This window comes from Serinus canaria, chromosome 1A (genome assembly GCF_022539315.1).
Source record: "Serinus canaria isolate serCan28SL12 chromosome 1A, serCan2020, whole genome shotgun sequence".
In the NCBI taxonomy this organism is placed as follows: domain Eukaryota; kingdom Metazoa; phylum Chordata; class Aves; order Passeriformes; family Fringillidae; genus Serinus; species Serinus canaria.
Genome location: NC_066314.1, coordinates 49,795,544 through 49,817,886, shown reverse-complemented (window position 1 = coordinate 49,817,886; position 22,343 = coordinate 49,795,544). Strand labels below are relative to the sequence as shown.

The following is a 22,343-nucleotide window of genomic DNA, read 5'->3' as shown; positions in this document are numbered from 1 at the left end:
GGGTTTCACAGACTACGGAGAGCTCAAAGACCCAGCGAGGCAGGGACTCACGGCTGGAAAACACTCCGAGGGGACTGCACGTGGCTCGCACAGCCTGCCAGGAGGAAAGCGAGCATCCCTGCTCCCGACGGAGAGGCCGAGTGTCCCAGGCTGGGTGTTGAGGGGGCGGCAAAGGAGATCAGAGCCATGAGGGGGAAGTCTGGACCGAAGACATCAGAAGACACCAGTGAACAGAGGCGAGCCGACAGCAGGCGGGCGCAGGGCGGCGGGGACGCGGTGCAGCGGGGCTCCTCGCCACCTGCTGCCCCCGCAGCCCCTGTTCCCTCCACAGCCCCTGCCCTCCCCCGCAGCCCGGTCCCTCCACAGCCCCTGACGCCCCCGCAGCCCCGGTCCCGCCTCCGGGCACGGGGCGGGGCGCCGGCCCCGAGAGGAAGGATGGAGCTGGGGGAGGCCCGAGTCTGACAGTGGGTTTGCCTCAGCAGCGCATCCCCGCTCTGGGACACCTGCAAGGTGACAAACGGCAGGTCTGGGAGGACAAACCTGTTGCTTGACTGATTTCCCCGCTTCTCTGTGACAGCTCGGCCCGATCTCTGCTCTTGAGAGAGGAGGGGACGGTGACACTGATGTGGGTTCAGGTGAAGTTAAGGTGCAAGGTCCTCTGTCGGTCTTGCAGAGAACGGGTTTTCCCCAGGAATTCCCTCAGCCCCAGACTTTTCCTATGGATGCGGGTCTGAGTTGCTGCTCCTGCCTCTTAGTCCCAGTTCTTGCCTCCCAAAGCAGAATTGTGTGTTCCCTGCTGTCCCTCCTGCCGCCACACCCCAGAGTCTCAAGCTGGGGTGTGATGGCCACTTCTGACACCCATCTCCCTAAACCAGACTCTGCTCTGGGAGGTCCCTTTTCCTCTGCCTCCAGCCCTGCAACCCCCACCAGGATATCCAAGAGCATTCTGCTGCCCTGGTGGCTGCAGAACCAGTGACATTCACAGAAGAGGTGCACCAGCAACCAAAAGCACGAGGAAGGGCCTACTGCCTCCCTTCCAGCAGAATCACAGAATGACTTGGGTTGGAAGGAACCTTAAAAATCATCCAGTTCCCACTGCCATGGGCAGAGTCACCTTCCACTAGACCTGGTTGTTCAGAGCCCATCAAACCCAGCCTTGAACACTTCTGTGGGAGCTCAGGGTGGGGGCAGGGGGTGCAGTGTCACTGCTGAGTTTATGTCCTACCCAGGCCCTTGCCCCCTGCAGCAGGGCTGAGCTCAGCCATTTGTCCCTTGTGGCTTTTGTGCTGTCCAAGATGTAGCCGCACTCTCCCTGGGAAAGGAAAGGGAATGTCCTCTCTCTTTGGAAAACCTCAGAGACCTGCAGGCACAGCAGCAAAGTGGCACCTCCAGCTCCTTCCTCACCCCCCCACCTTCACCAGTGGTCTCCCCTGAGCCACCTTCACTTCCAGCCCTCTGGGTGCCAGCAAGGGACAGGGATATCAGAGGATAGAGACAAGGACAGAGACCACCATGGAAGGGAAGTTTTGGGGTGAGTGTCACAGATTGCTGCATGCTTTTGCTGGTTCAGTTAGATATGGGGTAGGTGACCATGCAGTCCCCCTTCACACTACCTGCAGGCCACTTTACAGAGTAGCCAGAGAGATCCAGAGAGATAACCAGCCCAGAAGGGGAGATGATATCTATGTCCCCATCTCAGCTTCCCTGTGCAGCAAGCATGGGGACAGCAGGATGGGAGTGCTCTATATAAGCTGCCGAAATCAGAGCGCCTCCTCAGGGAGCTACAAGCTGTGGGCATCCAATCTCAGCATAGCAAAAAAATAAAAAGTAATAAGTTGGGGCCCAGGAGAATTGGCAGGGGTGTGGAATGGCTCCATGTGGAAAAGGACACCCTGCCCCATGCACATGTCAGATCATGGGACCTTAGAACAGAGGGGCAGGGCAGCCTGCCAGGGTCCCTCTGTGCCACACTCCCACCGTGTGTCTAGCCAGCCACAGGCACTTCCCAGGCACACAGGGAAGATCTCCCTGCAGGGCTAAACCCATGTGCTCAGTTCCTCCACATCTCAGACATACTTTCACTCTGTCCATGTCCCTGGCTACAACTTTTTACTTTTGTAAGGAAGAAACAACTGAATCCACTTCTCTTCCCTCCTCCCCTGTATTTCTCTAAGTCTTAAAGACTCCTGCCTTCCCCTGAAGCAAGAACATCTCCAGAGCATCTCCCATACCCCTTTCGAGAGTCCCTGCAGGTTTTATTTTTAGATCCCTTTGAATACTGATGCTTTCCTACACTGATTTGGGGCACGGGGGGAGTCATTCACCTTCAGGCCTTACATTACTGCAGGGATGTGAACCTGGTGTGATTGGGATTGCTCACACGGCTGGTCAATGCTTCTGAACCAGAAATTAACCTCCCTGAGTGCTTCAGCCATATGCCAGCGGCCTCAGGCACCTGTAAAGGAAGCTTCTGTAGCTCCAAGGCATCCTGCAGCACCTCCCAGCTCTGGCTTAGGAGATCATTTGGGAGGCACAGGTAGGGCACAGGCAGGCCCCTTAGTGATTGCCCCAGAAGACATTACAAATACAATTCAAAGCCACTTCATACAGACCATGGTGCCAGGAAACTCTGCTGGAACAGGAGCCCACTGTGGACTTCCCAGGGTGACACATGTGCCACGACAATTCCCCTGGAGAGAGAAATCTTGCTCTCAGTGACTCTTTACAGGGGTTTGCACAAGGCTGCTACAGCTGGTAATTGGTGCCCAGGGCTGCTAATTGCATTGTGCCTGTTACCTAACCCATGACTCATTCCTCCAAGCAGGCAGCCACCCCCCTAGGAGGTAAAAAAAAGGTGGGTTGGGGTGTGCAGGGCAGAGAGGGTCATTTATATTTGCCTCGAAGCCCTCTGCTCCACTTCTCACCCATGTCCAGAACACGTTAAGGCTGGATTTTGAAAGCCTCAGGGGAGAGAAGCTGGATAAAGAGAGAGCATGGAAACCTGGGAGCAGGGAAGGCAGTGCTGCTGCTGCTTGGCTAGCTGGGCAGTGCCAGCCTGCCTCCCAGCACCCGCCCTTCCCCTCCCTTTCCCTGTGGTGATTGAGAGCACTGATGGCCCAAGGAAGTGCTGGGGGATGCGATTCTTTGGGAGGGCAGCAAGGGCTAAGCTGGGAGCACAGCCTGACTGCCCAAGATGGAGGGGCTGCTTTTAACCCCCTTCAGCCCAGCCCATAGGGCTGGGGCTGGTTCCCAGTGCCTGCAGAGGCAAGTTTGAAGCCCTGAGTCACAGTGCCTCACACACAGTGTTTTCCTTCAATACTCAACTGCTACTTTTGCCCAGCAAAGATGCAAATTCCAATCTCCAAATCCATGACAGGGTGAATGGGAACTTGTTTTGGGACTTGTCTTCTCATCAGTTCAACAAGAATCCCACTTTGTTTGCCTGCAGGGCAAGCACCCTCCCAGGGGACTGGCTGTGCTGGAATGCTGAGGATGCATCCCCTGGAGTGGATGCCACTTGGGAGCTTTCATCTGGAGCCCTGTATATGCCAGCTCCCCCTTCCCTGAGAGAAGAATTGCATGGCTCCAGGGCAGAGCGAGGACTCTGCTCTACATTTTAGTGACTGCAAGTTAAAATCTTCATTTTCTTTCCTCCCCCCTTCACTCTCGTCCTCATAAAAGACACAAGCAACTGGTTTAGAGCCTGAAATAACACCTCACAGGGGACTCATGAAGATCAGCAAGTTAATCTTTGCTCAGAGCTTCACAAGTGTATGGCACCAGCAATGCCAAACCATAGGGGCAAGGGGGACACATAGAGGACCTGACTCTGGTGCTGGTTGCCCATCTTCTCCCACTGACCCCAGCATCAGCAAACTCTGCCTGACCTCATGCCCCAAGAGCCCCAAGCCTCCCAGAGCCACAGACTTAATTTTCCTCTGGCATGCCTCAGGAAAAACCACCTACCACCACAACCACCACCTCCCTCCAGCACGGGTATCCTGGCATCCCTTTCCTATGGCATCTGCTAATGGTGGCTGCATAACAGGATCCAGAACCATGCAGTTTAAATGAGCACTGCTGTGGCTACCCAAAGCCTCCATCTTCCCTCTGCCAGAGTCTGAACCTACTCTGGGCCCCATGTCAGAGTGAGAACCCCACCTTGCAGGGGCACTGTCCCCCTTTCTCCCAGCAGCATGGCTGGGCTCAGTCTCCTTGCTGCCCCCCAGGAGGGTGAGGTAGCTGGCTTGACACGTCATGCTCACCAGGGCATGGAGGGATGCAAAGCTCTAGGGACCTCAGCCAGACATAATTCAAAACTCAAGTGAGCTTTTCCCTGGAGAAAGCACCCTGACCAGCATCAGTGCTGGGAAGAGCAAGGGACTGAAAACCAGGGGCAAATTAGAAAAGGGAGGGGACTTAGTCTGTGGCACACTTAGCTGTCCTCTCCCCACACTTCTTGCTGCCCTACAAGAGCAACAGCAGTGCTCCCTCCTTCCCCTGGAGGGCTGGGCAGTTGGGTCTCACCTAAAGGAGGAGAAAAATATCCCATTGTGCTCCACCCACACCTTCCCAGTAACACACAAGCCCACAGCCTGCCACCCATTCCCATTATGAATGGTATTTAATTCTCCTTTACAGGCGGTTTGCCAATGAAAGGCTCCATTAATAATTTACAAGCAATAAAGAGTACAGCTCCTATAAAAAGAGGGTTTGTTGCAACCTGAATGTCACTCCAGCTGCAGTGGGTCACAGGTGTATGAGCCATGCTCCCTGTGCCTTGGGGCCAGAGGCGAGGTAGATGGGAAGAGAGAACCCGGAGCACACGGTGCCACCGGGCGGGGGAGATGGTGGTGACAGGAGAAAAGCTGAAGAGCTTGAAATCTGTGTGAGAAATGCTCCTAGGCAGCCTGATCCCACACAGTTCCCCTACGTTCCCTGTCTGTCAATCTGACCACGTAGGAGGGCAGCCCAAGGTGACAGGGAACAGCCCACAGGGGTGGTTTCCACCATGATGGTGGAAGATGCCTTTCCCATGAAATACAGAAAGCTCAGACAGGGGAGGCACAGTTATCTCTTACTTCCTGACTCTTGGTGGCCCTCGAGGGGATGAGAAAGGCTACCCTGGGGGGCCTTAGCTACCAGCATCCCCTCATGGAGGAAGAACACACTACCTGGAAGGGCTTGGGGAGGCAGGGACCTCTGAGAGCAGCTCTTGGGGACAGTAGGTGGCAGGAGCCACTCTGCTACCCCCCCACTCAGTCCTCGCCCTCCTCAATCCACAGCGGGCGAGTTTGCTCCTGGAAGATGCAGCCACGAACCACCTTGGGCAGCTCCTGGGCACGGCTCCAGGCGTGGGGCTCCACTCGGGCCCAGGAGCAGGGCAGGGTGTGGAGAGCCTGCTCCACAGCACGGCACACCTTCAGCACCTCCGAGTCCCGCTGGCCTGCCTTCCCCAGCAAGCTCCTACGGGAAACAAGGACAAATGTCACCCTTGACATAAAGAGGTAGCATGGCAAAACCACCCAGGAATGAACTCGCACTACAGGAAGGAATTTCTCCCCTCACAGCACCAAGCCCAGCACACACATCCAGTGCTCTTGCCTGATCCTTGTTCTGTCTCTGAACAGAGAGCAGGGATTCTCTCTCCTCCCGTGACACCCTCCATCCATGCCATGCTCTTTCCTCACCTGAGTCCTCTAATGTTCTTCTCAGTGACCTCGACATGGATAATGATGGGGTATATTTCACTTTTAATTAGATCCCTCACACCCTCAACTCCCAGCTCTAGCAGGCAGTGTTTATTCTGGAAAGGAAATTGAATAGATTTACTGATTTAAATGGAGAAAAAATAACCCCAGCCCCTGACAGTTACATTAAATCAAACCCCATACTGTGCAATATCATTGCTTTTCCAATACTAATTCCATTAAAAGTGAGATTTATGGACAGTTCCAACAGAAAAGGAGAGAATTAAAGAGCAGGGTCACCCACTCCATCACTGCCAATCCAACCCAAGAGCTCACTGGACCTCTCTCTCAGCCACAGCTCATCTTCACATCCTCTTTGTCATCGCTGTCACCCACAGCCTCACATTTCTGCCCTAAGCAGAGCTGTTGCCACCTTGGTGAACATGAGGAATGTGAGAGCAGAGAGGTCACTTCTGAGTATGGCATGTCCCACTGCTTCCCCCACAAATCCCCATTTCCCATTTATTTTATCTGAGCTCATCAGAGATTCAGAGAAATGTCCGTATCTGCTGCTCCACAACTCCACAGCACCTTGACCTGAAACACTCTCCAAATGACAAAACCCCCGAGCAAGCAGCTCCTTTTCTATCACCACACCACTCTCCCTCTTCCCCCAGTCAGCTGCCCCCTCCTCTCCTCCAGTCTGAATGAACTGCCCCATCCTGGCCTTTTCTCCCCACACCAAAAGCCTCAGCACCTTCTCCACTGCCTCCCGGATCATGTGGATTCGTCCGCTCTCCCTCTGGTCCTGGGGGGCAGTTCTAGGCACAGGGTGCTCCTGAGCATAGGTCGTGCTGGGATCCCCTCCTGCCAGCTTCTCTGCAAGCCAAAAGGAAATAGGAAGAGGGAGATGTCAGCCCCTTCTCTCTCCTGCACAGCCTTTCTACCTCAGATCCCACACGTCGGCTGCTGCACTGGTGCTTATTCACCAGTAAAAGTTCAGTGTTTACAGATTCTGGAGAGCAAGACTAATTATACAGCATCACACTTTGGGCATGGATCTCCTGCAGCTTTCTGGGAGGCAATAAGCGAGATATCACAGCTGAAGACACCTTGCATGGCAAGAGTAGCACCTTGTGTTGTACCACAGCAGCCTAAGCTAGCTCACAGACATTATCCACCCACTGCTACACTGTCCCAACCCCTCCCTAACAGAGTATGGCAGAAAAATAACCACTTTATCCTGCCAGATGGATTTTCTGCAGGGTTTGAGTGCTACACGGCTCCTGTAAGTGAGCACCACGGCTTGGGAAGCAAGAGGAGTGGGTGTATGCTGGGAGAGTGGGAGGAAAATGGGAATGAGCTGAACCTCCTCTTGCTGGTGGCAGCCTGCTCAGAGGCAGGACAGCATGCAGCAGCCAGCACCAGGAAGGCAGCACAGAGGTGATGCTGGGACAGAGAACTGGGGACAGAGCTGGATGCAGCATGGTCAGTGCAAGGAGAACCAGGTGCCCCTGGTAACTCCCAAAGGAGGATAACACAAAACACACACCCAGACCTGGCTTGGGAGCCACAGGCCCTGCACTCCAGTGTGGCTGAGGCAGGAGCCAGGCTTCCCCTGCCCACAATGCTGCTCTAGGCAGCTACCCACACTGCCATGGAAACATAAGGAGGCATCATAAAAAGACTTTTAGGAGCTGATTGTCCCTAAGATGGAAATAAAATAATATTTTTAGCAGAAGGCATGTTTGGAACTGGGTCCAGAGCATGTTCCAGTTATCCCAGGTTCCAGGCTGGCTGGGCATCCTCTGCCTGGTGACACAGTATTTCCCAGGCAGACCTGGATCCTGCAAAGCCATGTTTCCTTTGCAGGCAGCAGACTCTCCTGGAAGATTGAAAGAAAATACAGGCAGCAAACAAAGATGGCTTGGGACTCATGGATTATTTTCCTTCCCTTGCAGCCGGCAAAACTAGCAGGGGACAATGGAGTTTTTGCCCTCGGTGTAAGTTCCCAATCACAGTAAAAGCTTGGAAGGAGGTCCCCCGTGCAGTGTGAGGGGAACCCTGCAGAGGGCTCAGCAGGACAGGATATATGGCCAAGTCACTCAGCTGAGAAGCCCAGCAGCCAGAATTTTCAGAGCCATCCTTCAGCAAACCAGAGATTTTTCACTACCTTCATCATTACCCCGCAAACAAATAAACCAACTCATTTTTCAGTCCTGCAGTTGGCAAAGGGAGAACTCTAAACACCGGGGAAAGAGAGCACTGGAGAAGTGAGGAGGAAGGAGGAAAGAGGGACTTGTCCTCTCTGAACATTCCCTATGGGAGAAATGCCCTTTCCCCAGCAGCCTCTTCAGCCGTGTGCCAGCATCACATCTCCTGGCAAAAGAGGGAGGTAACAGCTCTAAGGCTGGATCCTCCCATTTTTGGGCAGGAAGAGCTGGCATGAAGTCAACCTGCAGATCCCACATCAGCCAGGGTTTTCATCTCTGGGAAGAGCCACCCAGAGCAGCAAAGCAACGCTACACCACCACCCACTACTCAAGGGAAGAGAAAAGATCCTCATGCCTCAGGTGACCAGAAGGGAGGGCTGGCTTCCCAGTGGGCCAAAGGGATAGGACACAGTTAAAAACAACAGGGAACATCTTGCAGACACTCAGCCAAAAAAAGTGTGCTGTCAACAGGTATTATGTGGGAAGACCAAGAGATTCCCACACATACCCTCTGAAGAGAGATCTCATGGGCTTTTCAAGACTCCCATGAGACCATAACTCAAACTTCCAAGAAAAGAGCAGCTCTTCATTGAAATGGACTGAGCAACCACGTGTTGCTGCCTACCTGCTGGGCACACGTGGAAGTCCAGGCGAGAGGTGGGCAGGTCCAGCAGGTTCCTGATGAGCCGTGGTGCAATGCAGCTTGGCAACAGCACCACAGGACGGGGTGTCTTGACCACCACAGGGCGCACCAGGCTGTAAGGCTTCAGGTTCATGTCTGGGTCTGGAAGACAGCATTGAAGCAGAGAAAGTCAAAGGTGAGAACACAGGAGACCAGGAGAGCCTACACACCATCCCATCGTTCTGTACCACCTCCTCACCCTGAATCACGGAGGCACCTACCAAACCATCTTATGTCCCAGGAGAGACCCTACCCTGGTTACAACACTCACTCATGGACAGATACCCTGGATGTAGACCCCCTGCCTGTTTTCTGGGACTCCCTTGAGTTAGACATCAGTTTATTCTCCACAAAAAGCTGGATGGCCAGGGGACAACTGGGTCTCCAAGGGTGACAGGGCAGGCACAGGGCTAACAGCTCACCTGAGCAGGGGTCCAGCCACAGCTTCTGGGGAGGCTGTTCTGGGCTCCTCTGTGGTTTGGATTTCACCAAGCGCAGTTGGCTCAAGGCCCGTTTCTTTAGCTGAGGAGAAAGTGAGGGGAATTAGCCTGAGAGCAGTGCCCTTTTCACACACATGAAGAACTGGCTGCAGAACATCCTCTAGCAAAAAGGATGGAGCACCCTTACAAAAAGCAATGGACTAGGACTGCCATCCATTAGGTTCAGTCTGGGAAGTGGGGAAGTGGTAGAAAAGCAGCCACAGAGCAGTAACACTGCGTGGCCTAAAAGCTTGTTTGCTAACCCATCTGCTACCTCTGTACAAGTTGGTTTACCAACACAGTGGGGCAGATTGTCTCCGAGGTGGTGAGATGGCCATGGGCACATGCCACGGCTCTCATCACCTGCTTCTTTGGCTTACGGTATTTCTGTGGCCTCTCTGCTGCCCAGGCATCTGGTGCTTCTCCTGGATCTTCAAAAGCTGATGAGCCCTGAAAAGACAGAGAGCTTGCACTCAAGCAACTCCAGAAGCCCCAGGGGCCAGAGCATGCTGGGAACCTCTTCACCAATCCCAAAGACCTGCTGAAGCATAGGCATAGCAAAGCCCTCACTCAACCTCCCAGTTCCTCCAGGGCTCCCAAACACTTCCACACTGGTCCTTGAACGAGACTTAGTCATCACCACCAAGAGGCCAGTCTGCAGCTCCAGGACCGCTAGGGGATGGCCAGCACAGACAAGGGGCAGGTAGCCCCTGCCTCCCTCCTCATGCTGGTTACCTGCTGTAGTTGGGCACTGTGCCCTTGTCCAGGTCCCGCAGGGTCAAGGGGTCAACGCGGGAGCAGTACCACTCCAGGCGGCCCCTGTGCATGGTGTCCGTGACGTGCAGGATCTCCCGACACCTCACGCACAGCGCGTACGGGTCCGACGGCTCCAGGAGGGACACGTTGGTGCGCACGTAGAACGAGTCTCCAGAAAACTTCTTCCCTTCCTCCAGAGCTGCCCGCAGAGGCTGGTATCCTGGAGCATAGAACACAGGTCACCACAGGTGGGGACGCAGTAGACAACAGTCACCAATAAGAAAGCCAAGTCCCCAGCACAGTTGTGATGCTCTAGATTGCGGCTGGGGTGCAGAGGAGGCAAACAGACAGAAGGTCTGTACCTCTGTTCTGTAACTCAGAGGATGCACAAGTCACACCAGAGGGAAAACTACTGGAGCTATGGCCAACCCCTGTGTCTGACATGGTGGCCTAGGACCAAAGAGGAGAGGAGAGAGAATAACTGAGATTAAACTCCAGGTTTGAGTGGAGGGTCTAGAAAGAGAGGCAAAGAGCTCAGGTTCGAAGGTGACCTAGCTGCTAGTACCTTACCTTCTAGGTCGAGCTGAAAGATGAGACTAGACGGCTCATCCCAGTGCAGCAGGCTCAGGTAGGCAACCTCCCGTGTGCAGTTCTCCAGGGAAAGCACCTCTTCCTTCAGCGATGGTACCCTCAGCTAGCAAGGACCCGATGCCATTAGACCTAAGGGCTGGAAGAGCATGCATCCCCCAGGCTCCCTCACCCATCAGGGTTACACAAAAGGTTTTACAGAGTGAGGCAAGTCTGGGGAAAACTGTATCTGAGGACAAGGCATCCTCAGTCTGCCTCTGGCTCCCTCCTCTGCCTCTGAAATACCTGTTGCCAGCCATCACCCAGTCTGGATGGTGGGCTGTTGTGAAAGGAAATGTGTGTGTGCATGAATGTGTGTGGGAGCAGAAGCACTGGCTTGTTTTCAGTTACAGGTGGGATATTAATTCAAGTAGTGCAGCTGTATTTCAAGTGGTGTCATTCTTGGCAAAACAATTGCCCTTCCCTCCTTCCAGGAGCTTTCTTCAGAGCAATTATTCTCTATAACTCAGGAGGGTCACAAAGGCCTGAGAAATCTTGCTCCAGAATTGATTGGTTTGCAATGGGCATGTGCAGGATGCAGGATGCAAACTGCTCTGAAAAGGCACAAGGTGACAGACACAAAGGTGAGGGACACAAAGCTGTACTGGCATCTTAATTGTGTGACTCATTTTTGTTTCTCCCTTCCCACAGCTCAAGGAAGGGTTTCAGAAGGTCTTGGCATTTTTACATGCACAGGTACACTCAAGTACTGTGAGACCTGGGTGGGTGTTTGTGCTGTAAAGCTCTAGACAGGGAGCAGCCCCAGAAAATAAGAGAAATGAAGGTGGACTTCAAGCTGGGGAGAGGTCATCTTGCACTGGGGATCACTCTGCACTCCTTGCATCATCACAGGTGCTTAGCAAACCCACAAAAGGAGCCCATTCCCAGACTCACCTCAAGGAGCCGGCACCCTTCCCTGAGTCCTGCTTTTTCAACCTGTGAGCCTGGCTTGACCCACTGGACATAAATTCCTGTCCTGTTCCCTCCAAGGATGGAGATGTCTGCTCCAAGCCTCTTCTCCTGGGGTGAGGGGTGGCTGGGATGACCCACACTAGTGAGCTGCACCACCAGTGACCTGGCAAGGAGAAATGCCAAGTCTGGCAACTGAGGTTTACTGCCTTTTCTAAGAGTCAGTCCCCCATGCCTTGTGTCCAGCTACAGCAGCACGGAGCTCGTGACTCATCAGGGCACACAGAGCTGATGAAGCCCCACATCCCCTCCTATCCCACCATCCATACCACCAAAGCCAAGCTGGCCTCCCACAGTCCTTTCCTAGCTAGGCACTTGCATGTCCAGCCCAGAGAAACGTCTCCACCCCTGCCATAATCAATAAGACAGTGCAAAAACTTGAAGTCCTGCTAGAAGCCAGGACTAGAAGATCTTCATTTCTCTCCTCTCCCACTAGCAAGAAAGGGCCTGCAACTGCAAGGGAGGGTCAGAAAGGAAGGTCTCCCAAGCGTGGTCCCTGGCACCAAAAAATGCCCCCTTCAAGCACCACCACAGTGTGCCCAGCTCAGAGAGCAGCAGTCACCTCCTGGTGACCTCCTTGCGGCTGGAAAGCGTGGACAAGCAGATCTCCGACTTCACCCTGGTGTAGGTGCTGCTGGAAGAAGAGGAGAAGGCCTCCAGCAAGGTGCCAGGAAAACTGCTTCCTAGGAAAGAGCAAAAGGGAGAGGGAGCACTTTACCTGTGCTAATGCTACAGGGAGCTCATGTTCTGGGGGTGCCAAGTGTCTGCCATCCTCTCCTGACCATTTTCTAGCATCTGACTGGGAAACTGAGGCTAAGGGAGGTTTAAAATGGTCACCCTCAATAAAAGGGTTTCCCGTGTTTCCTGAGAAGAAGAAAATCTTCGTTCCCTTCATCAGCATTTTGGTCAGAAGGCAGCAGCAGCCAGGGCTACCTGGATATGCCTGGAGATCAGCCACCAGCACCCACCACAGGACCTGCCAGCACCAAGATGCAGGATGTTCCTCTTAACTCCAGGAGACTTACAACCCATCACAGAGGTAGTAGCAAGTGAAGGCAGCATCCAGTAACACCTCAGGGCAAAAGTATTTCCCTCTTCTATTACTTATTCCCCTCAACAGCTCTCCATGAGCCAAACAGAGCTGATGCAAATAGCTACCTGCTCTGCAGGGGAAAAGCCAGCTTTTCCAGCTGCTGTGCCTGACAAGGCACGGGGGGATACGAGGTCCCATAGTACCACGCTACAGGTTCAGTGCCCTTGCAATGAGCTGCACAAACCAGAGGTGTGAGGGAGGGTCACTTGTCCAACCCCTTTCCCCACAGCACCTACTCCAAAAGGTGGAGTGGAGGTAGGTGCCTGTTGGGGAAAGTCTTGTACCTGTTCCATCTTCAATGCTGCTAAAGGAGCCACATGATAAGCTGAAAAGGAGACACAAAATAGATCTGTAAGGCAGAAGCTTTTCCAAAGCCTGTTTTCATCTCATTCTCAATCTCAGCTCCACAGACTTCCCCACCACCCCCAAACACCCCTGGAGCCACCACACAACTTCCAGACAGCCTTTCCACTCAGTTCCCACTCCAGGGTCTCTCCTAACCCCGTCAGGCATCTCTTCCTCCCACAGAGGAGCCAAGCAGCTCTTAGCAATCACCTTTTGTGGGGCATGCACCTCTCCTCCCGCTGCCGACGGAGGATGGAGCCAATGCAGGGAGGGAAGGGGAAGGTGGAAAGGCGGTTGATATCCTTCTCACTGTCGGGAGTCTCATCCTTGGGCAGAGTGAGAGACATGCTTGCTAACACCAACACCCAGTACCACTTCTCCCCTCCCTTCAGGCCAAGTGAGCAAACAGCTCCTTGGCTACCACAACCCTCTTTAGGATAATCCACATCCCTCCAAACTCCCAGGGGCACCTTGTTTTCCCAAGCAGATAGCTCAGCTAGAGATCCATGACATGGCATCCCCATCTTTTTGCAAAGCACAAGCTGTGGGAGTAGTAGCAGATGAACAGACCATCCAGCCCTCGTCCTTATCTTCCTGGTTTAGCACCACACAGCCAGAGGCGTGAATAAGTGTGAGTAACCTGTGGGACTGCCCATTTCAGGGTGCTCTGGCATGACAGTTCAAGGAGTCAAAGGATAGAACCTGACTCCCCTAAAAACAACACAATGCTGCTATAGGGTTCAAAAGAGTCTGGATTTCTCCTCTAGCATGCATACATTAAACAGCATTTTAGGGAGGATAGCATCTTACATGAGGCTGTTGGTTTCTAGGGTGTCATATGGAATGAAAGGGTTTTCACCCACTTTAGGGCAGCATTGGCCAGTTTGTTAGAGACTGAGAGCTTTGCATCTGAGATCTGCTCACGCCTTACACACCACCCCACACCAAGTCACAAGCTCACGATAAAGCCACTCCAGTGCCTGTGTGCCCTTCCTGAGCAGTGTCTCCACTGACCTCGGCTGAGGGCCAGCCTCACGTGGTCAAGCACTCACCATGCTCTGAATGGCTGAGTCCCCTGGGAATGGGGTAACAGAAGTCCCTAGGGTATCCATGAGTCCATTTGCAGGGTTGTCTATGAGGCTCCAGGTGCTGCTGAGGTTGGAGCAGAGGGAGTAGGAAGAGCTGCACATCTGGGAAAAAAGGGACTCCATCATCCCATTTGCATACTCCAGAAACCAGTCCTGACCCCTCTACCTTCCCTCTTTCCCCTTCCTTCTAGCCACCCTCACCTTGCTGAGGCTGCGGCTGCCTTGGCAGCGCTGCAGCTGTGCCTCCAGCGTGCTGTTCAGCCCTTCTGCCTGGCTCAGCTTGCTTAAGAGCTCATCCCGCTCTTCCTCCAGGGCCCGCACTCGTTTGCGGTACTGGTCCTTCTCAATCAGGCTCTGGGAGTACTGCAGCTGCACCCCATCACGGCTCTGGATGGCCTGCAAGGAGCCAGAGCGTGAGAAAAGACGCAGAACTGCACAGCTGATGCACACCTCCCACCCTGGCATGGCTGCACAAGATCCACTGGGGAAGGAGAGGTATCCAGAGGCCTGGTCTTGCTGGGCAGTCAAAAGCAATTTACCTGGTCCCGCTCTTTTTCGATCTCCTCCAGCTGCAGCAGCACTGTGTTCATACGATGCTTGTAGAGATCACAGTCCTTCTGCAGCGTTCGGTATTTCAGCTGCAGATCTTCCACCTCCTGGAGGTACTGGTAATAGCAAGCAATGAGCATTAGCTTTCCTGAAAGCAACTGCCTTACAGCATCCCTCCCCTCTCTTCCAGGCCCTGCTTGGTGTGCAGGGACAGAGGCAGTGATGAATGCCCTACCTTATCCCTCAGCTCTTCGGCCCACTGCAGCTCATTCTGCAGGGAGTTGAGTTTCTGACAGAGATCCTGCCGGTCGTCTTGGGCTTCTTTCCAATCATGCTCCAGGATGTCCAGGAGGATCTGCTCAGAGCCTGGCACTGGGCCCTCACCAGGTTTCTAAGAGTCAGGAGGGCACTGTCACTGCACCACAAGCACCAAGGGAGCAACAGAGCAGGGCAGTGACTGGCAGATTGGCACAACTGCCATTATCATGCAGCATCAATCTACTGTGCACTCCAAGGCACAGAGTCACACTTGTGATCCCAACCAAAAATTACAGAGCTGGAAAAAAGCACCCGTCACTACCTGGATGCAATGGCAGCCACCACTATGCAGCCAAGCAATATGCTCAGAGGATGGGACAGGCCAGCCCAAACCAACAATTTCCCCACCTTTCCAGTGGCCATGTAAACATCACTGGAGATGGCTCAGGAAAGGAGGTGACCTGGAGCCTGCCCTGCCCTGGCAGGTACCTGCAGCATGCCCTGCAGCTCCTGCAGCGATGCCGTGAGCCGCTGGTTCTCAGCCCACAGCTCAGACACGGTGTCAGGGTGGCCCCGCTCCTCCGCCTCTCGCTGGGGCGCTGCCGACGCCTGTTTCCGCAGCAGGCTGCACTCCTCCTCCAGGCTGGAGACTTTGCATTTCAGCTGGTCCACCTGCAACCCAGGGAAGAAACAGTCTGACACACATGGCCCCGCACCTCTGCCTTACTAGGAGAGCAAAGCAGAGAAGGTGCTGAGAAGAAAACAGGTCTGGAGGCGAGTAAGGCACAGGGGGCAACCACAGGCAACCATGTAAAGGAGTATCCTACTGCTGGGCCAAGGTTAGCAGCACAGCTGCACTCAAAAGCTTCTCCCTCAGGGAGAGGAGGAAGACGCACTTGCATAATCATATTCAGGATCATCTCTTGGTGTAACAACTTTCTTGCTACCCTGGGGCATCCACAGTGCAGCTGCCTTGACCGTGGGTGGACAGGGGATCTCTGGTGCACTGCCAGGGCCAGCAGCTGTTTGAGTATCTCAAAGACTCCTAGAGCAGCTGAGAAACAAATTCACAGCAGCAAAATCCACTGGAGGCTACTCAGTGTGGGAGGCCACCTCTGGCCTGGGAGGTGTTTGAGGTTAAAGCTGCTGGAGGCTGCAGATTACTACAGGGCAGTACTACAGGGGCATCATCATTCCCTGGCCTGGTCCCACATTCCTCCACCAACATGTCTCACCAACAGGAGACAGCAGAGGTCAGAGACTTTTAAGAATAAGAAAAGTCTTGCCAGACCTGTAATGACTGATAAGATTGATCAGAGAACCAATTTCACAGGTAAGTAAGGCTTTGAGAGGAAATAGGACAGGAGAAGCCTATTTAAGCCATCAAGAAGCACTGCCAAAATTGGCAAGGAGGGATTCAGGAACTGAATTACTTCTGTGAATGTACCTACAATGACTTTTGGGGACCAGACACTTCTGGACCCAAGAGTCAGGAGGGGAAGGAATGCTGAGATGCTGCTTCCAAGGGGATTTCTTCAGCCCACAGTTACCTTCCAGTGATTCACCTCCCTGCTCAGGGGAGGCCCAGAGGAGCTGGCATTGGCAGGAATGCCGGAAAAAAAGGTAGGGGAGGAGGATCCTGCCACTGGCAGAACAGAATGAGGTATGACAGGAAATCACAAGGCTCTGTGAGAGGTCCAGGGCCAGACTGGTAGGGGGAATGCCAGAAGGCAGCAGAGCACTTAAAAATATGGGTTATTAATAGGTTCAAGGTAGGGCTGTCCTTGCCCAGGCAGGAAATGGGTGCATGTTTGCAGGAGGTGAGAGCCTGGCAGCTGGAGTGCAGTGTCACAAATTCCTGAAGCTATGCAGGGCATGAGTCTTACAAACGTCATGAGAGACATGAGGAGGCGGTGGGGAGTGGCACGGGGAATCGAGTCTGGGCCAAAAGGCTCCTAAGCTCAGCAAGGCAGGCTGGGCAGCTCCAGGCAGCACACAAACACACCCAGTGAGGGTGGCTGCACAGCCACTGGCCACCCTAGGGAGAGGAAAACGCAAACCCTTGAAGGGGAAAAAGTAAATACAGACACACAGCTTGACAGCGTGGAGCTGCCTGCTGCCTGCCTGTGCTGCCCAGAGAGCAGTGCAGGCAGCACAGGGCAGCAAGCACAGGCAGGGGCACACAGGGCATCTCGTGGTGCCAGCAGCCAGCTGAGTATCCAGGGATGCCAGGGAAGGCATCAGCCCTGGTTCTGCCTCCTGTAGAGATATAACTCCAACTACACCAGTTGGCAGGAGCTGGTGATGTATCTCCAGCTGCCCCCGGGCAGTGGCGAGCCTCCTGCACTGTTGCCCATGCCTCAGCCTCTCTGCAGGGCACATTTCCACCAAGAGCAGGGCAGAATCCCCATCACGCATCCTGTGTGCCATCAGCTCCTTCACGCTCGCAAGCCACCATGTGTGGACATCCGTGTGCATCCTTCTGGGTCGTCAGAGCCCCAGCACATCCCACTGCCCACCCTGTGCTCCCCAGGATCCCACCAGCAGCTGCAGGTCCCTGCTCCGCAGCACGGCCCCGTTCTTCTCCTCGCAGAGCTGTGCGTAGCGCATGGCCATCATGTAGTTCTCGTCCTTCAGCCTCAGCAGCTCCACACTGTTGGAGTCCCACTCCTCTCTCAGCCGCTGGCAGCGCTCCTGCACCTTCAGGAGCTCCTTCAGCTGCTGCTCCAGCCGGACCTGCTCTTGCTCCAACGCCTGGTTTTTCACCTGGAGCTGGTGTTCCTTCAGCAGGTGCTCTTTCCGTTGAGCCCTCACCTTCTTCACCTCCATCATTAGGAACTGAGTTAGTCCCTCAGGGCCTTCCTCATCTGGGGAGAGACAAAGAAGAACCTGTTCCTGGCTGCTGAAACCCCAAGAAACAGATTTGCCCAATGCTCTGTTTTCCACCAAGAGGTGACAAGTTCTCCTGAGGGTTTGCAGCCCTTGCTGTCCCAGGCTTATGGCACCAGTCTGGCACACGTGTATACATGGCCCCTCCCCCGCCAGTTCTAGAGTACAGAACTGTCAGGATTCTTCACACACTGCCAGCATGAACCCGATTTTTAAGCAGACACATGAACTTGCACAAAATTTTCTGGCCCTTCCCATGCAAGCAACAGCTGAAGGGAGAACAGAGCACCTGTTCCTACCCAGGATCATAGAGCAGCGCTGGGCTGGCTCCCTCCCCGTGAGCCTTGTGTAGTGCTCTGGGTAGTAAAACTCCAAGGATTCCAGGAAGGCTTCGTAGCCTCGCTTTCCACGGCGCCGAAGGATGTCCATCAGGTAACCTGGAAGAACAGATAAAGAGCTAGGATGAATTCCCTGCAAAACAGAGAACACAGTGTATCCTCACTTCATGATATGAAAATAGCATCTCCATCAGTTCTACTTCCATCCACAAAAATGGGAGTGGCTAGAAGAGAGAGAATGAGGTGAGAGCACTGCCCTCTTCTGTGTGCATGCAGGGGGAGGCCCTGGGTACAGAGCACCTCAGAGAACACCAAAGCTGAGGGAGCAGCATTGCTTGTGAAGCATCCACTCTGTGTCAAAACCACGTTATCCCACCCAAACCCGGCCCATCCAAGTGCAAGTTTGTGTCTTCTCCCACCTGTCTGGTTGCTCTTGCAAGGGAATCGGCAGGAATTCAGCACCTCCTCCTCATCCTGCTCGTCTATGACACGGCACTGGCGCAGGTACGGGGTCAGCTTGGCCGGGTTCAGGGAGCGGGTCAGCTGGTGTCGGGCACTCTCAATCTTCTCCCAGAGGGTGTCTTCCTCCTCCTCCTGCTCTGAGAGGCTGCTCGCTTGGAGAGCTGCATTCTCCACAGCTGTAAGGATAAAAGGAAAGGAGAAAATTATGAGGAACGATAGAGAAGCACAGGTAGAAGGCAAAAGTAGGTATGGGACAACGTGAGTCGAGGTATGATTCTGCAAATGATCCATTTGTCCAATCTTGCAAATGGGACTCAGGTACATTAGGAAATATTTTACGTTCAAATGGGTTCAGCAGCATCTTGAGTGTCCACCTAGAGCCTTAGATACGCAGAAGGCAAGCGGTGCATAAGGGAATTAGAAGCCTATATAGTAGGAAGTCTAGAGAAGATACAAACCTTCTCTCTCAAATATTCTTAAATCCTCCCAACCACCACACACCCTCCCTTTTGTCCCATCCCTGAGAATGAGAAACTCTCAGGACCAAGAATTTTTGCAGCCTGGGACATGTTTTCTCATCCTTGGGGCTGGAAAGTATCCAGCAAATGAATCCCTCGCACTGTGCACCAAGCATTGGCAACCAAACAAGTTCTCAAGGGCACCATCCCACAGAGAAGCTTGGCTACAGGTACTGGAATCAGCAGGGAATCACATGAGCATATCTTTGGTCTATCTTCCACACAGCTGTACGGAGCCCTGAAAATATGTAGAAACAAGGCAAGCACTCTGCCAACCAAATAAAGAGAGAACCCCTCAAGTGAATGGGCCAAAACCTGTCAGAGCCATGGTGAACCTGCTCCATTAAGTCCTACAGGCTGTGATGGAGCAGGTATGTGCAATGTGCTCTCTCCAGCTATGGATCAACTCAAACAGTGTTATCTGTTTTCACTCGAGAAATGAAGTCTGCTTCACAGGCCAGCACAAATCCTTTTAGCTGTCAAGGCAAAGCAGAGCAAAGCTCTCCTGAGACTTAGAAGCCATTTCTCCTCCGACATGTGCACAGTTACCTGCTGCTGTGGTGCTGGCATTAAGTCCAGCTTTGGTAGCCAAGGCACACAAACATCCCCAGGGGCAGGGCAGAGGTTCACGTTCCATGGGGAAAGGAAATGTCTAGTCTTTTTCCTTTTCTTTGGAAATGTGAGGGTGGAGTTCTGTTTGTTGGTTTCGTTTTTTGGTTTGGATTTTTTTTTTTTTTTACTTGTGGTGCAAATCATGGCATGCTTTTTCAGACTGACAGCCAGCACAACAAGGAGGATGGCTAAGAGAACAGCGCAGAAGTGAATCCTCCAGATATAAACACAGGAGGCTTGGGGTCTGATGGGTGGAAGATAGCAGGAACAGAGAACTGTTAACACCACAAAGATTCCCAAGTGTCTCATTTTCTGCACCAAAGAGTGTAGGAGCCTAAATACACATACAGATATGGATTGTTCTGTGTTGAATAAAACCAGTGTTTCTTGCAGAAACTGAACTCTCATTTGAGACTCTTGCCACACAGATGAAAGTATGCTGGAGGGGGATGCAGCAGCAGGTCACAGAAGTTGAGCTGTTTCAAACTCTACAGCAGATTTGTCCCTTTAAGTCAGACTCTTTCTCCAAGAAACTCAAGCCGGCTGTACAAGCAGCGACCAGTTTCTCGGCAGGCAGGCTCGGCAGAGGTGGAAAGGGAGAGGGAGGGAGAGAACGAGAGGGGAGGGGTGGACAGAAGGTTCCAGAGCCGGCAGCCCCGCTCCCGCTCCCGCCCGGGGTGCCCCCCTCCCGCGGCGGGCGGAGGGAGCACTTCCCTATCGGCGGTCTGAAGGCGCTCTTCGAGAAGCGCCGAGCCGGAGGCCATTCATTCCTGAGGAGGGGCTGGCGAAGAGGATAAGAAGCGCAGACATCCCCCACCACCACCACCACCGCTCCCGAGCCGGTGCGAAACTCACGTCCCGGGGCGATGCCGACGAGCTCCGCCGCCTCCGCGGCACAGGGGCCCGGCGGGGCTCGCGGCCCCCGGGACCCCGTTCCCGGCCGGGGCTCGCCCTTACCGGCCATCCCCGCTCCGCTCCGCTCCGCTCCGCGCCGCCGCCTCGCCGCCCCGGCAGGTGTGTCTGAAGCGCCCTGCCCACCCCCCGCACTTTCCCACCCTCTTTCCCTCCCTCCCTCCCTCTCCTTCCCTCCCTCCCTCCCTCCCTCTCCTTCCCTCCCTCTCCTTCCCTCCCTCGTCCAGACGCCTGGAGAGAAGCCGGCCCCCCGGGCTATGCAGAGCTGAGCTCTGCCCTCCTCCGGGGGTCGCGGGGCACTCACCGGCGGGGCGGGGGCGGATCCCCCTCGGCCACTCCCGATTCCTGAGCGCCGCCGGCTGCTCCTCACCTGGGCGAGCCAGGAAAGGGTTTTTCTCTGCCTGTGTCCCGTCCTAACCCACCTCGGTCGCCAGCCCTGGGACAGAGCTGCTCCCCGGAAGGATGTGGCTCGCCAGCCACTTCTCTTCTGAAACGCACCCGACAGATCGGCGGGGGAAGGGGGAGCCCACATTGTCCAGGACCCTGCCCGCGCAGGATGGGGGTCTCCTCAGCAAGGCACAGGCCCCCCCCCCACGCTCTTCCACAAAGAAGAGATTCATAAGGAGAGGCTTCCTTTGGTTCCAGGGCTGCAGAAATTGTAGCCAGGCCACCCAAGCTGTTGGCCTGGTTCTGGATTGGAGGGGGGATCCAAGCAAGGGGGAAAAGTTGAAAGTGTTGGAAAGATGCCTGATTCAGGCCAAGAAGAGATCCCGCAGGCTAGATTTTGGCCCCAGTCCTCAGCCGTGTCCGTGGGTGGGACTGGGTGTGGAGACACCCCAGGGCAGTGTGATGGAGATGTACTCCAGGGCATGCAGGGGCTTGCAACTGGGCCTGGCACAGTGGATGCTGGGAAGCCTTCCTCTGGTCCAAGTGGCCACAGCAATCCCAGGAGTGGACCTGTGTGTCCACACAGCATCCCAAAGAGTTTGCACAGAGTACACCTGCCACGTACTCAGTTGCCCAAATCTATGCATAACACTGGACAAAGAGGGCTCTGGGAGAGATGGAACTGGACACCAACATCAACCCTCCCCCTTCAAAGCTAAGCTGTTCTTCATTTTCTCTAGCAACCCTATTTCACTCTCATTTCTTCATACTCAGCTGTGTCAGACCTCAATAGCCAGGCTATGCAGTGCAGGCTCTGTGCAAGAAATTCCCAATGCATTATCGAGCTCATAAGAAATGGGAGTTCCCTGATTCTCTCCAGCCTTGGAGTCAGCCCACAGGGTAGCACAGAGTACTGCTGTGCATCCCTCCAGGGTTCTGAACACAACTTGAAGGAGCCCTGCACTGCTCCTGCCCTGCCAAGACACTCGGAAAAGGGAGGTGCCTTTAGCACCCCACCACTCCAGCTCCTAGACCCCACCTCCCGGAAAAAATCTTTCTCTCCTCACTCACATAACTGCAGAAGAAGATGTATGTACTGGGCCACCCTTTCCTAAAGAATTTCTGCTGCACCCAAACTGAACATCTTCATTTGTTTCTCCTCCAGGGCCAATGGCAGGGCACCTGCATCAGTTTCAGTACAGTGATTTGAGGGAAGGGAGGCTATCACGAGACCTTTTTCCCATGATGCAGAACTCCTCTCAGGATCAAGCACAACCACCACCTGGGAACTGAGAGTGCATCTGTGTGATAAACAGAGCGCACGGCCTTTCTGTGGCAAAATATACACAGATATTGAGCAAATGCCAGGCATGTGCATGCATGTGTGACTTTCAGCATATTGCCCTTGGATGGCATCCATCCCAACAGGCACTGGTTGACACTTTGAGCACATGAATTTGTTGTTGACTCACCCAC

The 22,343-nt window shown here is 54.1% G+C and overlaps 1 protein-coding gene across 5 annotated transcripts; it reads right to left on the bottom strand.

Moving 5' to 3' along the window:
• Window positions 1-121: 121 nt before the first annotated feature.
• Window positions 122-20,913, bottom strand: CARD10 (caspase recruitment domain family member 10). 5 transcript variants are annotated; one of them, XR_007779349.1, is made up of 22 exons: window positions 20,526-20,606; window positions 18,396-18,614; window positions 17,938-18,075; window positions 17,291-17,616; window positions 15,239-15,421; window positions 14,727-14,882; window positions 14,482-14,607; window positions 14,144-14,338; window positions 13,907-14,044; window positions 13,065-13,180; window positions 12,794-12,834; window positions 11,979-12,099; window positions 11,342-11,522; window positions 10,391-10,514; window positions 9,800-10,040; window positions 9,445-9,514; window positions 9,008-9,107; window positions 8,529-8,687; window positions 6,448-6,569; window positions 5,691-5,806; window positions 5,175-5,466; window positions 122-199 (listed from the first exon to the last, which is right to left on the bottom strand). XR_007779349.1 is itself a non-coding variant. In XM_050982998.1 (21 exons), the coding sequence occupies exons 3-21, from the start codon at window positions 18,065-18,067 to the stop codon at window positions 5,259-5,261; spliced, it is 2,853 nt and encodes a 950-aa protein (XP_050838955.1). In that variant the 5' UTR covers window positions 18,068-18,075; window positions 18,396-18,614; window positions 20,785-20,913; the 3' UTR covers window positions 4,602-5,258. The 5 variants fall into 5 exon arrangements, 3 of the variants coding, with proteins under 3 accessions (XP_050838955.1, XP_050838935.1, XP_050838961.1); XR_007779348.1 differs by lacking the exon at window positions 122-199 and adding an exon at window positions 2,599-2,690; XM_050982998.1 differs by lacking the exons at window positions 122-199; window positions 20,526-20,606 and adding an exon at window positions 20,785-20,913 and having other exon boundaries at window positions 4,602-5,466.
• Between the last annotated feature and the right edge of the window lie 1,430 nt (window positions 20,914-22,343).

Bases quoted from the DNA above. Each gene is read 5' to 3' on its own strand.
- CARD10 (XM_050982978.1), bottom strand. The intron at 14,883-15,238 runs GTACCTGCCAGG...CCTGACTCTTAG, and splicing joins AGCTGCAGGGCATGCTGCAG to AAACCTGGTGAGGGCCCAGT. The intron at 9,108-9,444 runs GTAAGCCAAAGA...CTTTCTCCTCAG, and splicing joins AGAGAGGCCACAGAAATACC to CTAAAGAAACGGGCCTTGAG.